General features: G+C 43.1%; 1 protein-coding gene across 1 annotated transcript in view; it reads right to left on the bottom strand.

The window, feature by feature from the left end:
* Positions 1-6,165: 6,165 nt before the first annotated feature.
* stx1b (syntaxin 1B) overlaps positions 6,166-19,174 on the bottom strand; it is a 35,810-nt gene continuing 22,801 nt past the window's right edge. The window contains exons 3-10 of the mRNA XM_053613557.1: positions 17,501-17,600; positions 11,249-11,323; positions 9,919-9,992; positions 8,419-8,527; positions 8,252-8,325; positions 7,754-7,891; positions 7,550-7,660; positions 6,166-6,255 (exon numbers count right to left, since the gene is read on the bottom strand). Coding sequence (XP_053469532.1) covers positions 6,175-6,255; positions 7,550-7,660; positions 7,754-7,891; positions 8,252-8,325; positions 8,419-8,527; positions 9,919-9,992; positions 11,249-11,323; positions 17,501-17,600 — 762 coding nt within the window. The 3' untranslated portion in view covers positions 6,166-6,174. The remainder of the gene's footprint in view (positions 6,256-7,549; positions 7,661-7,753; positions 7,892-8,251; positions 8,326-8,418; positions 8,528-9,918; positions 9,993-11,248; positions 11,324-17,500; positions 17,601-19,174) is intronic.

Genomic DNA, 19,174 nt, shown 5'->3' on the forward strand with positions numbered 1-19,174 from the left:
CTCCTGTTCCTCTCTCTCTCTCCTGTTCTTCTCTCTCTCCTGTTCTTCTCTCTCTCCTGTTCTTCTCTCTTCTGTTCCTCTCTCTCTCCTGTTCCTCTCTCTCTCCTGTTCCTCTCTCTCTCCTGTTCCTCGCTCTCTCCTGTTCCTCGCTCTCTCCTGTTCCTCTCTCTCCTGTTCCTCGCTCTCTCCTGTTCCTCGCTCTCTCCTGTTCCTCGCTCTCTCCTGTTCCTCGCTCTCTCCTGTTCCTCTCTCTCTCCTGTTCCTTGCTCTCTCCTGTTCCTCTCTCTCTCCTGTTCCTCGCTCTCTCCTGTTCTTCTCTCTCTCCTGTTCCTCGCTCTCTCTGTCTCCTGGGTTCTAGTTCCCTGGGTTTCTGTGTTCTGTTTACTTACTTTCCTTTTCTCTTTGATTCAGAGTTCTTCTGTTCATTGCTTTTGATCTGTGTGTATTTCCCCACTCCCTTTGTCCCAGTTCATCCACAGCAGAGGAGGAACAAAAAACATCTCGCTGCCCTGACTGTGAACCCCATTGGACAGCGAGTAGCTTGTGTGCACCAAGGTGCATCTGCCCACGTCCAGAGCTTCTTGACAGATCTCAGTGGCTTGCAGTGTTGTTCCGCTTGGTGGTCCATGTACAACACCACTGTGGTATTGTTGGTTAACACTACTACCATATGTAGATCCCCTCAGGGCTTCCTGAGACTGATGTTAAGACCTGTCTTTCACTCACAGGTTTTTCCACATGTCCCGCCAGCCTTGCTGGGAGGCATCTGCCGTTACAATCTGGACAACACCTAAGGGCATGCCCTGAAGGACGAAACATGCACTGGACCCTCAGATTGTGTGCATATGCATGTGCTGAACGTTTCTCCTAAAATAGACGGAGATGCAATGTATTTTTCTACCGAGTTTAATGCTGTCAAAACCCCAGCCGACTCGGGAAACCTGTGTACGGGTGATGTTTGGCCCCCCACAGGTTCCCTGACTGCCTCCAAAACAGAGACTGACGTCTACAGAAACACTATTGTAGCAATAGAGTGGAACTTCATGCTGAGGAACTGCACGGCCTGGGAATGAGTCAGATGTCTTCTCATGAGCTTCCACATGTGAGCTCACAAGCTCCATCACCTGTTGTTTCCTCATCCGGATGAAGGAGTATACTTTCCTAACTTATTTGAATGAATTTGTGATGGAGGTAAATAAACACACACACAGCGTTCACTACACTGAACAATGCTTTTCTTTATTCATTTTCTGTTTCATTTCATAATGTCTGTTGGACGGGGTTTCTCTTTTTTCATGTTTTTTTTTTTTTTTCTTCAAACTTAAATTTTTTTTTTTGACACACTTGTAAAAGACAGCATCTGCATAGAGTCGTCGTCTTAAAGATCCATGGAGAGAGAGGGGGAGCGGGAGGGGGAGAAGAGTGCGGGCACAGGAGTCAAAGGTCAAGAGGGTATACTGGCACGTCACACTAACTAAACAGAACAGCAAACAGTAGTACGAGAGAGAGAATGCGAGAGAGTGGAGAGAGAGAGAAGGGAAAGATAGCATGTTTCTGTCTTTTCTTTTTATACAATACAGTACATACACACACACACACACACACACACACACAGGGGAAAAAAAAGGACACAACGTGGTGATTCCCGCCAAAGTTGCAGCTTGTTAATTGTCCTCGTTAAGCGAATCTGGATTAATTTTTCCCGCCCAGTTATTGTTGTCCGTCACGTCCTTTGAGGATGGAAACAAACCACAGGCGGGTCTACAGCGTTTCACTCGTTCACCCGAGCAGCGTTCAGATCACTCTCTCCTTCACTCGGCCTTTCTCTGTTCTGTTTACGTGGTTTAGAAAGCCCTTTACTGAGTATTGCACAGATTTCTGTAAAATAATATGCCTAATGTTCGATTACGCAGTATCGATACGAGGAAATACAATTAGACGAGTAATAAATTATCCCTCAGTCAGAGCGGCGGTTCTGGATGGGCCCGGAATGACGGGATCACCGTCTCAGGAAAAACAGCACGTTCCTGCCTTTCCGAACGAGAGACTTCACCTCCTCACAAAATATTTTACCCACTGGCGATATTTTAAAATCAACTATTGCGATATTTTGCAGAACCGATTACTGGCCGAGAATCAAAGTACCTCATGGTCACTAATGTAGAATTGCGTGTACGTTGACGGACCTCACACTCAGCACACTCGTAATTCACTGCATTTATTCATCTGAAGCGTCGGAGGTAAACCGTGACCTTTGGCCCCCGCTGCACGTTTGTTTGCACCCGTGTGAGAGAACTTGAGGAAGCACGTTTTCTCAGAGTCTCTTTTGGAGAACTTTGAGCGTATTGGTTTCAAACAAACTGCCTGATGTTTCCGTTTCAGATTTATACAGAATGTTTTCCATTTCTAAATAAAAGCTGCAGGCAGTCGGAGAGACGGAAACTTGGGGCGGGGAAAAAAATAAACCCCGAAAGTGTCAACTTTGACAGGAACCGCTGAGATTGTTTTTATACATAGACATGCAGGTCTTTTTTTAATCTCTGTTTAAATTATTTACAATAATTACAGACACAAAGATCCAGTTCAGTTTGACTAAATTGCGCACATTCAATGTGACTATTACCGTAATTTCCTCAGATTTGTTTCTCATCATTATCGATCATTGATATTGATGTCATCATCATCATCATCATCCCCTCCCCCATGCAAAACGTCACTGGATTTTATTTTTTTCCGATTATGAGATATATGTGATATTTATAAATATCCTCTGCGCTCCTTCATAAACACCGGAGCGCAGAAACACTGTCCCCAAAGCAGAGTGGGGAAAAATCCACCGACACACTGACAAACAACGAAATCATTAAATAAAAATAATAATAATAATAATAATAATAATAATAATAATAATAATAACTGAGAAGCAAGACTGAGATATAAAACAAAAGAGAAATATTTGAGGTCGCTGAAAATCACAAAGCGAATTTTTTATGCTGATTTTTGTGTCATTTCTCAGCGACATCAACAAAAAATTAGAGACTTAAATAATGTCAGTTAAAAAAAGATGATTAAATAAACATAAATATATTTATAAAGAGTGAGAAACCTTTCATCCAGGTCAGCGCCCACATTATTATTATTATTATTATTATTATTGTTGTTACTATTATTCTCATCATAATATCTTATTACGTTTCCAGCAGACAGAAAGTGAGATTAAACATCACTATGGACCAAAAATAGGAAATATTGTATTGTGATAAAGTGTAAAAGCGTAAACCAGCTAACGAGCGAAACGACCGAGTTCATTCGTAAATAAGCAGCTCAGCAAATGATCGTGTTAGCATGGGTTTTATTACTCTCACACACCACATGATAAATAAAGACGTAAAGTGGAAGTAACTGTTTACACGAGCCTCGAAAACCATCGGCAAAACTGCCCTTACCACTGATTACACTTCCTTACTGCCCTTCCTTACTGCCCTTCCTCTGTGCCCTAGTTCTCATGTCTCTGCCTTTTTTTTGCCCTTTTCTGCATTTATAAACATGCATGCAGTGATAAACAGAACACACCTCCCTGTTTCACACACTCTTACTGACCTCCTGCGTTAACACCAGGTGTGTGTGTGAGTAATAAAGACCCCCCCCCATCACAGCCTTGTAGGTAAAAGCTGACCTGTGTGATGGTGTGTGTTCTCGGACTGTAAAGTGCACACTTGATCAATAAATCATCATGCAAAAACCGACCAATCAGACGCTGCATGCCTTTTTGACAAAGAGTAAAAATAAACAGCGAGGACGACAACGCGCATATTGAACCCCGTACATGTACGTGATCGGACACTCGACACACACGACTAAACCATGCTGCAGTGAGATATAACACACACCATATTACAGTAACGCAAACACGCTAATATCATACACACCATAGAGCAAAGCGAGGGTCGCGTTTCGAACGGAGGGACTCGAAGTGCACTCCATGTGGACTGGAGCTTTTACAATTATTCTCACATTTTATCACGTTTATAATATAATATAATATCATGTAGCTGAATTCATCGCTGCAGCCGTGTTTTACACTCCCAAGTCCGGACGCAACACCGCCGATTTAAAGTTCTTTTCCTCGGATCGAGTTCCCGACGGGTTTTTTTAGTGCCTGTACCTGAAATATGGGGCGGTTCCTTTCAGTTATGGGAGGTGTTGGAGGCGGAGCTTCATGTACACACAGGACTTTTTGTTATTCTTCAAAAAAAAAAAAACGAAAAAAAAGCACACCATCATATTTATATCAAAGAGAACAATGTGTTGATGGACATTATGCTCCGTCATCCGTTTAAATAAAAGCACACCAGAGCTGAACTCACGCTGATGTGTACACGCGTCAGCCAATCAGCGACGGTCTTTGGCGAGGTTTTAGTAGTTCGTGTCGGGTTTGAGGAAGATGAACTGAGAGAAAAGATGAACGCCCGGTCTACACCAGTAACAACTTTCCTTCTCTGATGGACACCGATAAGTCCTTGAGTGTAGCGTTTGAACATGTCTCATCTGATTGGTGGAAGAGTGGGCGTGTTCTACTTATATAAGTTCCCTGCGTAGGGTGCAGCCGAGAATTTGGGACGCAGCCGAAATTCTGTTAAGTCTTTAGGAGTTAAAACAATGTTTAAGCTACTCAGAGATGATAGCAAAATAAATAAATAAATAAATAAATAAATAAATAGTTATTAAACAGCACAAAAGAAACAAAAAGTGATGTCATTATTTCAGGGTTAAAATCTGCGAATAAAAATAATAAAGCAGCAGTGGTGTTGCATATATAAATCACAAATCACTGAAATATTAACAAACTTTAATCTAGTCACGTGCTAATCTGTTAACATCCCCTACAATAAATGTTCATTTTTATTTATAACGGATTTTACTCTCCACATTAAAGGATATTAAAAGCAGGTTTGTCTCTGTATGAAAGCTGCATAGTTTGACACGTCTCTCCTAGTGGTGTGTTACGCACGTGTGTGTGTGTTAGTTTACAGGCATGCTCACTCACTCCTCCATGTCCATTTAACACCTTTATCTTTTTTTCCTGCCTGAATTTTTGAAGACTAGTTTTGTCTGATTGAGATGAAGAGCTGTGCGGGTGTATGCAGCGCTGTGTGGGTGTATGAAGCGCTGTGCGGTTGTATGCAGCGCTGTGTGGGTGTATGAAGCGCTGTGCGGTTGTATGCAGCGCTGTGCGGGTGTATGCAGCGCTGTGCGGTTGTATGAAGCGCTGTGCGGGTGTATGCAGCGCTGTGCGGGTGTATGAAGCGCTGTGCGGTTGTATGCAGCGCTGTGCGGGTGTATGCAGCGCTGTGCGGTTGTATGAAGCGCTGTGTGGGTGTAGGCAGCGCTGTGCGGTTGTATGAAGCGCTGTGCGGTTGTATGAAGCGCTGTGCGGTTGTATGCAGCGCTGTGCGGGTGTATGCAGCGCTGTGCGGTTGTATGCAGCGCTGTGCGGGTGTATGCAGCGCTGTGCGGGTGTATGAAGCGCTGTGCGGGTGTATGAAGCGCTGTGCGGGTGTATGAAGCGCTGTGCGGTTGTATGAAGCGCTGTGCGGGTGTATGCAGCGCTGTGCGGTTGTATGAAGCGCTGTGTGGGTGTATGCAGCGCTGTGCGGTTGTAGGAAGTGATTGACGGCTGACGGCTGTAGGGAGTCCCTCCTGACGAAACCATGACCGCTATTCAGTTTCATTTTCTGACATACCCTCGAGAGGAAGTACACGATCTAAACGTTGTAAGGAAACACAGCCGATGGCGCTGTCCTGGAATAAACACCCGGAAAAAAATTAAATGCTTCCAAACAAGTGAAAAGAAAAGAAAAGAAAAAAACTAAAAAAAAGAAGAAGCAAATGAAGAGCATTATATTTGTACAGGTTTTTAAACCCATGTGCTGTTTCTCCTGTTCAATACATTTACATGTACAGTGTGTAAATAGAATGTTTATTTATTTATTCGATCCCTTCTCTTCTCGTATATGGTTTAATCCACTAGTTATGCTTTTGTTTTTTGTTTTTTTTGGTGTGTTTTTGTTTTTGTGTGATTTATAACCCGACAGGAGTTTCTGTATCTCCTAGCGGTGTGATATATATATGTCGTCTGGTGTATTTGCTCCTCTTCGTCTGCGCTCGGTGAGTCTAGAAGCCCAGAGTTCCTCCGATAGTGGACGCCAAGACCACACCCAAGATTACGCAGCAGATGATGATCATGATCTTTTTCTGCAAAAACAAACACGCTGATGAGTGTTTCACGCTTTAGTGTCCGAGGCAGCGCTCTTTTTACCTGAATATTGAAAGGAGTTACACACAAGTCATTAGGAACACAGTGAGTAACAGATATTCTACAGCGTAACTGTCGTCACAGCGCAACCGTCGTCACAGCGCAACCGTCGTCACAGCGTAACCGTCATTATAGCGTAACCGTCATTATAGCGTAACCGTGATTACAGTGTAACCTTCACTATAGCGTAACGGTCATTACAGCGTAACCGTCATTATAGCATAACCGTCATTACAGCGTAACCGTCATTACAGCGTAACCGTCATTACAGCGTAACCGTCATTACAGCGCAACCTTCATTACAGCGCAACCGTCATTACAGCGTAACATCATTACAGCGTAACCGTCATTATAGCGTAACCATCATTATAGTGTAACCGTTATCACAGCGTAACCGTCATACAGCATGACCGTCATTATAGGGTAATCGACATTACAGCGTAGCCGTCATTACAGCGTACCGTCATTACAGCGCAACCGTCATTACGGCGCAACCGTCATTACGGCGCAACGGTCATCACGGCGCAACGGTCATCACGGCGCAACGGTCATCACGGCGTAACCGTCATCATAGCGCAACCTTCATCACAGCGCAACCGTCATTATAGCATAACCATCATTATAGTGTAACCGTTATCACAGCGTAACCGTCATACAGCATGACCGTCATTATAGCGTAACCGACATTACAGCTTATAATCATTACAGCGTAACATCATTACAGCGTAACCGTCATTATAGCGTAACCATCATTATAGTGTAACCGTTATCACAGCGTAACCGTCATACAGCTTGACCGTCATCATAGGGTAACCGACATTACAGCGTAACGTCATTACAGCGTAGCCGTCATTACAGCGTACCGTCATTACAGCGCAACCGTCATCACGGCGCAACCGTCATCACGGCGCAACGGTCATTACAGCGGAACCGTCATCATAGCGGAACCGTCATCACAGCGCAACCTTTATCACAGCGCAACCGTCATTATAGTATAACCATCATTATAGTGTATCCGTTATCACAGCGCAACCGTCATTATAGCATAACCATCATTATAGTGTATCCGTTATCACAGCGTAACCGTCATACAGCATGACCGTCATTATAGCGTAACCGACATTACAGCTTATAATCATTACAGCATAACGTCATTACAGCGTAACCGTCATCACAGCGTAACGTCATTATAACGTAACTGTCATCACAGCAGAACCATCATCACAGTGTTACCTTGCGTGCCTGACTCTGGTATTTAACAGCCTTCTTGGTGTCGGATACAGCTCGCTCTACGTAATCCACCGAATGTTCCACGTTATACTCGATTCTGTCAATCATCTCCCCCTGAAAACACACACCCACACAGTTTATATTAGCATGTTTTACATACACTCCTTGTATCCAGTGTGTGATCCCAACGTGTGATGTGACTCAAACCTGGCTCTCCACCAGCATGGCCATGTCCACAAACATGTCGTGCAGCTCGCGGATGCTGTTCTCCAGTTTGATGATCTCTGTGTGACGAGTTTCGATCTCGTTCAGGGCCTGCTTGGTCATCTGGGAGTCCATCTTAATCTGCAGGTGCAACGGCCGGCGTGTTAAAAATCTTTATTTTACAGAGAGCTCGTTAATAATGAACACCTGAGTAGAGAGGCAGAGCTGTGTATTCCAGGTCTGACGATACGAGTGTGACTGCGTGATCTGAATATGTAAAACAGTTCTATCATTAGCTGTAAGCTGTACAGATGGATGATGGACATTAGTAAAATACGACAGAAGATTTATAACACACTTTTGAAAGAGTTAAAAATCAAGTACAATTTGAAACAGTTAGTCTTTCGCATTAACTTCAGTAAAACTTTGGAATGTGAAGCACAGTGATCATGTGGTTTAGGTTTAGCTAAGAGGTTACAGCACAGCGGCCATCTTGCTTACATCATCGGTGAAGACGGCGAGTTTCCCGCTCTCCAGCATGTCCTCCAGCTCTTCATTGGTGGTTGTTCTTCCAGCTGATGAATGTGTAATGAAATAATTTAAAAAAAATAACATCAGTGTGCTAACTGAATCTAAAATCTGTGTGTGTGTGAGAGAGAGAGACTCACTGATCTCCAGCTGTCTCTGAATGCGGTCTTTGCAGCGGTCTCTGTATTTGGACTGCGTCGTGTTGTACTCGGTCATCACCTCCACAAACTTGCGTGACAGGGTGGAATGCTGAGAGGAGAAACGAGACACTAGCTTATAGCTAACAGGTTAACACACCTATTAGCAATGTAGCAAACAGGCTAACATGCAAACCAGCATTTTAGAGAGGAGGAAGAATATAGAGAGAGGACCAGGTTAAAGAGGAGGAGTGTGTAGAGAAGATTCAGACAGTACATTTAATTAATAACCATCTTTTATCATCTTAATCTGCAACTGCTATTAATATTAATAATAATACACTGAAATAAATCTGCTGCAGTGGCAGAAATTATCATTTATTTTGTGTTAATTCCATTTCTGACCAGCAGAGGGAGCCTGAATAAAGAGCGCCTGACTGAATGAAGGCGACTGTGGCTGTGTCCCAAATCACACACTGCTGTATTATCTGCGTATCTGTCACTCGGTCAGGGTTTGGGTCAGGACTGTCACTGTGTTCCTGCCGCTGATGTAAAAATGATGTTTTTTATTCAGTACTCGTGTTTGTATGTTCAACAGCAAAAGAACGCACAAAGAAAAATGGCGCCCATCATCAGCTCGTCAATTTAAAGTGTGTGAATGTGTATGTATGCGTGTGTGTGTGTGTGTGTGTGTGTGTATATGTATGTGTATGTATGTGTGTGTGTGTGTGTGTGTGTGTGTGTGTATGTGTGGGAGTGTGTGTATGTGTGTGAGTGTGTATGTGTGTGTGTATGTATGTGTGTGTATGTGTTGTATGTGTGTGTGTGTGTGTGTGTGTGTGTGTGTGTGTGAGTGAGTGTGTGTATGTGTTGTATGTGTGTGTGCGTGTGTATGAGTGTGTGTATGAGTGTGTGTATGAGTGTGTGTATGTGTGTGTGTATGTGTGTGTGAATGAAACAGTGAAGCAGAATAAAAGCATGTATAATCCTCGCTTGCCTCTACAGAAACTTCTCTCACACGGTGTTATGTAATGATGTGGGATCTGAACGTCGCCTCACCGCAGAATAAAGATCTAAAAATGTCCCACAGCATTGAGACCGCTCCGACCGAAGCCTCCAGCGTTTACATCTGAGTGTGACTTATTTCATTCACTCATAGTCAATTATTCATTTACACCAGTGTTGCAGACATCAAAGGTGAACTTTTTCTCCCTTTCGTCGAGAGCTAATCACTGAACTAGCATTATACTGTAACGCCAAAAACACAGCTAGCATAAATAAACGTTTTAACTTCATCATTTCATTTTAATGTGATTAAACCTAATGAGATCAACAGATTGTGCAGTCAATGCTGATGGGAAAATAAACTCCTTTATTTGTTTTCATCATTTATACTTCCTTATGTGTGTTTTTTTTATATTCTACACACTTCCTCACTTGTGTTTTTACTTCATTTGTACTTCTTCGTCTGAGTTTTTCCACATCATTTACACTTCACCTCACCTGTGTCTTGCGGATTCGCAGGTCTGCCGATGATCTGTTCATCACCTCCTCCTGTTCAATGCTCTGCTCGATTGCTACAGGAAAAAATCCAAACCAGTTATAATACTAAACATTCTAAATCCCAATAATAAGATTCAGAAATAAAAATGAAGGTGTATAAGAAGGTGAAGATGAAGATGAATGTGAAGATGGAGGTGAAGATGGAGGTGATGGTGATGGTGAAGATGAAGGTGATAGTGAAGATGATGGTGAAGATGAAGGTGATGGTGAAGATGAAGGTGATAGTGAAGATGATGGTGAAGATGAAGGTGATGGTGAAGGTGATGGTGAAAATGAAGGTGATGGTGAAGGTGATTGTGAAGGTGATGGTGAAGATGAAGGTGATGGTGAAGATGATGGTGAAGATGAAGGTGAAGATGAAGGTGATGGTTAAAGTGATGAAGATGAAGGTGATGGTGAAGGTGATGGTGAAGATGAAGGTGATGGTGAAGGTGATGGTGAAGATGAAGGTGATGGTGAAGATGAATGTGAAGATGGAGGTGAAGGTGATGGTGAAGGTGATGGTGAAGATGAAGGTGAAGGTGATGGTGAAGATGAAGGTGATGGTGAAGGTGATGGTGAAGATGATGGTGAAGATGAAGATGAGGGTGATGGTGAAGATGAAGGTGATGGTGAAGGTGATGAAGATGAAGGTGAAGGTGATGAAGATGAAGGTGATGGTGAAGGTGATGGTGAAGGTGATGGTGAAGGTGAAGATGAGGGTGATGGTGAAGGTGAAGATGAAGGTGATGGTGATGGTGAAGATGAAGGTGATGGTGAAGATGAAGATGAAGGTGATGGTGAAGGTGATGGTGAAGGTGATGGTGAAGGTGAAGATGATGGTGATGGTGATGGTGAAGGTGATGGTGATGGTGAAGATGAAGGTGAAGGTGATGGTGAAGGTGATGATGAAGATGAAGGTGATGGTGAAGGTGAAGATGAAGGTGATGGTGATGATGAAGGTGAAGGTGATGGTGAAGGTGAAGGTGATGGTGAAGGTGAAGGTGAGGTGAAGGTGAGGTGAAGGTGAAGGTGAAGGTGATGGTGATGGTGAAGATGAAGGTGATGGTGAAGATGATGGTGATGGTGAAGGTGAAGGTGAAGGTGAAGATGCACAAAGTAGGATATAAGTTGAAAAATGACCAGTATGGCCCAAATCAGCAAACACAGCAAATAACAACAACAAACACACTAGACACTAATTCAAGTTTGTTTGTTTTGTTTTAATGTTTAAACTGTATTTATTAAAGTAATGCTACAGTGATGATGACACTAATAAAATAAACATTACCTTTTAATTTTAAGCGTACTTTATTGGCTGTCTTCTTAATGTCAGCTGTGAGATCCTCCAACTCCTGCTTGGTTTCTAATTAAAGACAGACAGACAGACAGACAGACAGACAGACAGGCAGGCAGACAGACAGGCAGACAGACAGGTAGGAGGGTTAGACAAATATAAGTTGCATTTTATTTACAGTTTATAATATATATAATTTTATATACAATCCGAAACTATTGGCACACAAGGTCAGTTCATGTGTTTGTTCTGCACACTAAAGACATCTGGGTTTGAGATGAAAAGACGGAGATGAGACGAGAGTTTAGGATTTCAGTTTTATTTCCTGGTGTTTATATCCAGACTTTGATGTTACTCCTCCAACTTGTGCTGCTGTGCTAATTAGAATTTCTCCAACAGGGGATCAATAAAGGTACGGTATCTCACAAAAGTGAGTACACCCCTCACATTTTTGTAAATATTTGATTATATCTTTTAATGTGACAGCACTGAAGAAATGACACTTTGCTACAATGTAAAGTAGTGAGTGTACAGCTTGTGTAACAGTGTAAATTTGATGTCCCCTCAAAATAACTCAACACACAGCCATTAATGTCTAAACCGCTGGCAACAAAAGTGAGTACACCCCTAAGTGAAAATGTCCAAATTGGGCCCAATTAGCCATTTTCCCTCCCCGGTGTCATGTGACTTGCTCATAATCAAATATTTACAAAAATGTGAGGGGTGTACTCACTTTTGTGAGATACTGTACATCTTATCTCATATTTTTTCCTGGTACCATCTCTTCCCAAGGTAAGCAACACATGCACCGGGCCTCCACATGATGTAAAAGAAAACGGGATTCATCAGACCAGGCCACCTTCTTCCACTGCTCCATGGTCCAGTTCTGATGTTCACGTGCCCATTGTAGGAGATTTCGGAGGTGTACAGGAAGTCAGCATGGACACTCTGACCGCTCTGCAGCTACACAGATCCATACGCAGCAAGCTGTGATGCTCTGTGTGTCCCGACTCCTTTCTATCAGAACCAGCATGAACTTCTTCAGCAGTTTGTGCTGCAGTAGATCTTCTGTGAGATCGGACCAGACGGACTAGCCTTCTCTCCTCACGCACAGCAGTGAGCCTTGTACACCCATGACCCTGTCACCGGTTCTCCAGTTCCCCTTCCTTGGAGCACTTTTGGTAGGTACTAACCCCTGCACACAGGGAACACCCCACAACACCTGCGGTTCTGGAGACGCTCTGATCCAGACGTCTAGACGTCACAATCCGACCCGTGTTAAAGTCTCTCAGATCCTTACACTCGCCCATTTCTCCTGCTTCCAACACGTCAACTTCCACAACTGACTGTTCACCTGCTGCCTAATAAATATATACCCCCCTCTACAGGTGTCTCTGTGACGAGATCATCAACGTTACTCACGTCACCTGTCTGTGGTTTTAATGTTATGGCTGTATATATGTGATATATCACATAAGAATCACTTAAACTCAAAGAGTACGGCGTGTGTGTGAGCCTCAGTATTCTGTGTTAGTGAGTGTGTGTGTGTGTGTGTGTGTGTGAGCTTAAGTATTCTGTGTGTGTGTGAGAGAGAATGTGTGTGTGTGTGTGTGTGTGTGTGTGTGTGTGTGTGTTTATAGCAGTGGTGTCACTCACTCTGTTTCCTTCATGCAGCAAAAAGGAAAAGGAGGAAAAGAGGAAGAAAAAAGAGGAAAAATGGAGAACACAAAAAATAAACAATAAAAATAAAATTAAAAAAGCATGCAGTGAGTCAACACTGTAACCACCACACAAACTCTCACACACACACAAACTCTCACACACACACAAACTCTCTCTCACACACACAAACTCTCACACACACACAAACTCTCTCTCACACACACAAACTCTCACACACACACAAACTCTCACACACACACAAACTCTCTCTCACACACACAAACTCTCACACACACACAAACTCTCTCTCACACACACAAACTCTCACACACACACAAACTCTCTCTCTCACACACACACACACACACTCTCTCACACACACTCTCTCTCTCTCTCACACACACACCCACTCACACACACTCAGACTGTCAGGACCATAACCACCATACACACTGGTGATTGATTGAAGATGAATCACACAGCAGGATCACATGGTTACCATCCGCCAGCAACTTAAACTCCATGCAACAGAAAATAAAGGTGGAGAATTCATGAAGACCCCAAACAGTGAGAGAACAGAACAGAAGTTCAGGACAGAGGAGAGGTAAAATAAATCAATAAAACTGAAGAACAAAAACAATACATAGTTTAGGAACATTTCCTATCCTCTGACACGCCCCTTTATCACCTGATACACAGGAAGGTCCATAATTATTTAGACATTGACAAAGTTATTGTTATTTAAGTAAAGTTCAGGCTTTTTGCTGCTCCATGGCCATGTGTATGTTATTCCCTCAGAGATGATTTCATACTGGAACACTTGCATTGGGAATCTGTGTCAAAGTCAACAATCAATAGAAGATACATACAGGCTTTATTAACCACTGTACACCACTGTTACACTACTGTACACTACTGTACACCACTGTTACACTACTGTACACCACTGGTACACTACTGTACACTACTGTACACCACTGTTACACTACTGTACACTACTGTACACCACTGTTACACTACTGTACACCACTGTTACACTACTGTACACTACTGTACACCACTGTTACACCACTGTTACACTACTGTACACCACTGGTACACTACTGTACACCACTGTTACACTACTGTACACTACTGTACACCACTGGTACACTACTGTACACCACTGTTACACTACTGTACACTACTGTACACCACTGGTACACTACTGTACACCACTGTTACACTACTGTACACTACTGTACACCACTGTTACACTACTGTACACTACTGTACACCACTGGTACACTACTGTACACTACTGTACACCACTGTTACACTACTGTACACTACTGTACACCACTGGTACACTACTGTACACCACTGTTACACTACTGTACACTACTGTACACTACTGTACACCACTGTTACACTACTGTACACTACTGTACACCACTGTTACACTACTGTACACCACTGTTACACTACTGTACACTACTGTACACCACTGGTACACTACTGTACACCACTGTTACACTACTGTACACTACTGTACACCACTGGTACACTACTGTACACCACTGTTACACTACTGTACACTACTGTACACCACTGTTACACTACTGTACACTACTGTACACCACTGGTACACTACTGTACACTACTGTACACCACTGTTACACTACTGCACACTACTGTACACCACTGTTACACTACTGTACACCACTGGTACACTACTGTACACTACTGTACACCACTGTTACACTACTGTACACTACTGTACACCACTGGTACACTACTGTACACCACTGTTACACTACTGTACACTACTGTACACCACTCTTACACTACTGTACACTACTGGTACACTACTGTACACTACTGTACACCACTGTTACACTACTGTACACCACTGGTACACTACTGTACACTACTGTACACCACTGTTACACCACTGTACACTACTGTACACCACTGTTACACTACTGTACACTACTGTACACCATTAGTACACTACTGTACACTACTGTACACCACTGTACACTGCTGTACATCACTGTACATCACTGTACACTACTGTACACCACTGGTACACCACTGTACACCACTGGTACGCTACTGTACACCACTGTACACTACTGTACACCATTGTACACCACTGTACACCACTGGTACACTACTGTACATCACAGTACACCATTGGTAAACTACTGTACACCACTGTACACTACTGTACACTACTGTACACCACTACACCACTGGTACACTACTGTACACCACTAGTACACCACTGTACACCACTGTACACCACTGCACACCGCTGTACACCACTGTACACCACTGGTACACTACTGTACACCACTAATACACCACTGCACATCACTGGTACACTGCTGTACACCACTGTACACCACTGGTACACTAGTGTACCCCACTGGTACACTACTGTACACTACTGTACACCATTGTACACTACTGTACACCACTGGTACACCACTGTACATCACTGTACACCATTGGTACACTACTGTACACTACTGTACACCACTAGTACACTACTGTACATCACTGTACACCACTAGTACACTACTGTACACCACTGTTACACTACTGTACACTACTGTACACCACTGGTACACTACTGTACACCACTGTTACACTACTGTACACTACTGTACACCACTCTTACACTACTGTACACTACTGGTACACTACTGTACACTACTGTACACCACTGTTACACTACTGTTACACTACTGTACACCACTGTTACACTACTGTACACCACTGGTACACTACTGTACACTACTGTACACCACTGTTACACCACTGTTACACTACTGTACACCACTGTTACACTACTGTACACTACTGTACACCATTAGTACACTACTGTACACTACTGTACACCACTGTACACTGCTGTACATCACTGTACATCACTGTACACTACTGTACACCACTGGTACACCACTGTACACCACTGGTACGCTACTGTACACCACTGTACACTACTGTACACCATTGTACACCACTGTACACCACTGGTACACTACTGTACATCACAGTACACCATTGGTAAACTACTGTACACCACTGTACACTACTGTACACTACTGTACACCACTACACCACTGGTACACTACTGTACACCACTAGTACACCACTGTACACCACTGTACACCACTGCACACCGCTGTACACCACTGTACACCACTGGTACACTACTGTACACCACTAATACACCACTGCACATCACTGGTACACTGCTGTACACCACTGTACACCACTGGTACACTAGTGTACCCCACTGGTACACTACTGTACACTACTGTACACCATTGTACACTACTGTACACCACTGGTACACCACTGTACATCACTGTACACCATTGGTACACTACTGTACACTACTGTACACCACTAGTACACTACTGTACATCACTGTACACCACTAGTACACTACTGTACACCACTGCACATCACTGGTACACTACTGTACACCACTGTACCCCACTGCTACACTACTGTACACTACTGTACACCATTGTACACTACTGAACACCACTGGTACACCACTGTACACCATTGGTACACTACTGTACACCACTGTACACTACTGTACACTACTGTACACCACTGTACACCACTGGTACAAATCTCATGTGTAAGTCGCTTTGGATAAAAGTGTCTGCTAAATGCATAAATGTCAAAAACAGGAAGATCAGATTAATATGGGCCAAAAACAACTTTAAAAAACTCGTGCAGTTCTGGAACAACATCCTGTGGACAGATGAGATGAAGATCAACTTGTAGCAGAATGATGGGAAGAGAAAAGTATGGAGAAGGAAGGACCTGCTCATGGTTCGACAGTGTGGGCGTGTACAGCTACCAGTGGAGCTGATTCTCTTGTATGTACTGATGATGTGACTGCTGGGAAAAGCAGCAAGATGAAATGTAAAGTGTACAGGGCCATATTGTCTGCTCACATTCAGACACACTTCAAAACTCACTGGACGGAGTTTCAAAGAGCAGATGGACAATGACCTGAAGTGTACTTCAAAAGCAACCCAAGACATTGTTAAGGCAGAGAAGTGGAATGTTCTGCAGTGGGCAGGTCAATCACCTGAGCTGAATCCAACCAAGCTTTCTGAAGACACTCCAAGAACAAGCAGGAAGTGAAGAAAGCTGCAGGAAACATCTGGCAGAGCTTCACCAGGGAAGAAACCCAGTGTCTGCTGATGTCTATGGGTTCCAGACTTCAGGCAATTTTTTACTCCAAAAGATTTGCAACCAAGTGTCTAAAATACCATTTATGATTGTTATGTAAAAGTCGTTATTTAATTTAGACTCCTATACACTGTACTAGAAAGCTAAAATAACAATAACTATGCTAATGTCCAAATATTCATGGACCTGACCATGCATGGTGGACCTGGGCAGACACACACATTCATGCTGCCTGCTGATTAGGTAATGTTTATACAAGATGACTACCTAGGCACCCTCCCCTTTAATGGGAAGTCTGAATGAGTGTTGAGTATGTGGCTGTAGGTGAGAGGATTAACGTCCTGAATCTCAGCGTGATGAACAGACTGCACTCACTCTCATCAGGATTGGGAGCGGCCAGTATGGCGCTGTGCTGTTTCTTCACCTGCTCCACGTCCTCCGACAGCTTCTCAATGCAGCCACGAATCTCCTCCACCTGCGTACCGCAACATCAAACACACACACACACACACACACACATTTAAACACATGTTCACAAGCTATATCTGTGCTCTGTGTGTTAGTGTGTGTTGGTGTGTGTTGGTGTGTGTTGTCTCTGGAACACACTATTATAGAAAACATTATTATTTTATTACTAATCTCAGCTGACCATACAACAACACAACATACAACAGCACACCATACAACAACACACCATACAACAACACAACATACAACAGCACACCATACAACAACACACCATACAACAACACAACATACAACAGCACACCATACAACAACACAACACACCATACAACACAACATACAACACACCATACAACAACACAACACACCATACAACAACACACCATACAACAACACAACACACCATACAACAACACACCATACAACACAACACAACATACAACAACACAATACACCATACAACACAAAACACCATACAACACAACACACCATACAACAACACAATACACCATACAAAAACACACCACACAACAACACAACACACTGCACAACAACCCAACAGAGTTTACAACAACTAAACACACTGTGCAATTCAACACACCGCACAATAACCCAACACACCGCACAACAAGTCAACACACTGTACACAACTCAACATTAAAGTGTGATTAGTTTCAGTCCCTGATAATGAGTTATATGTTTAGATGTTATGTGTGTGTGTTTTACAACAACACAACACACCGCACAACAACTCACCACACCGCACAACAGCTCAACACACTGTACAATAACTCAACACACCGCACAACATCACGTTGTGTTGTTGTATGGTGTGTCCCGTTCTGTTGTTGCATGGTGTGTTGTGTTGTATGGTGTGTTGTGTTGTTGTATGCGACAACAACACAACACACTGTACAATAACTCAACACACCGCACAACATCCCAACACACTGCACTACAACTCAACACAACATACAACAACCCAACACACTGCACAACAAGTCAACACACTGTTCAACAACCCAACACACCGCACAACAACTCAACACACTGCACAACAGGTCAACACACTGAACAACAAGTCAACACACTGTTCAACAACCCAACACACCGCACAACAACTCAACACACTGCACAACAACTCAACACACTGAACAACAATTCAACACACTGCACAACAGGTCAACACACTGAACAACAATTCAACACACTGCACAACAGGTCAACACACTGAACAACAAGTCAACACACCGCAGAACAACTAAACACACTGCACAACAACTCAACACACTGAACAACAATTCAACACACTGCACAACAGGTCAACACACTGAACAACAAGTCAACACACCGCAGAACAACTAAACACACTGCACAACAACTCAACACAGCTTACAACAACTAAACACACTGTGCAATTCAACACACCGCACAACAAGTCAACACTAAAGTGTGATTAGTTTCAGTCCCAGATATGAGTTTTATGTTTAGATGTTATGTGCATGTGTAATGTGTAGCTTTGTGTTTTTTATAAACTTTGTACAATTTAAACAGTTTCAGACTGAAGGTTGGCACAGTGCCTCT

This window comes from Ictalurus furcatus, chromosome 24, assembly GCF_023375685.1.
Source record: "Ictalurus furcatus strain D&B chromosome 24, Billie_1.0, whole genome shotgun sequence".
Taxonomy (NCBI): Eukaryota; Metazoa; Chordata; class Actinopteri; order Siluriformes; family Ictaluridae; genus Ictalurus; species Ictalurus furcatus.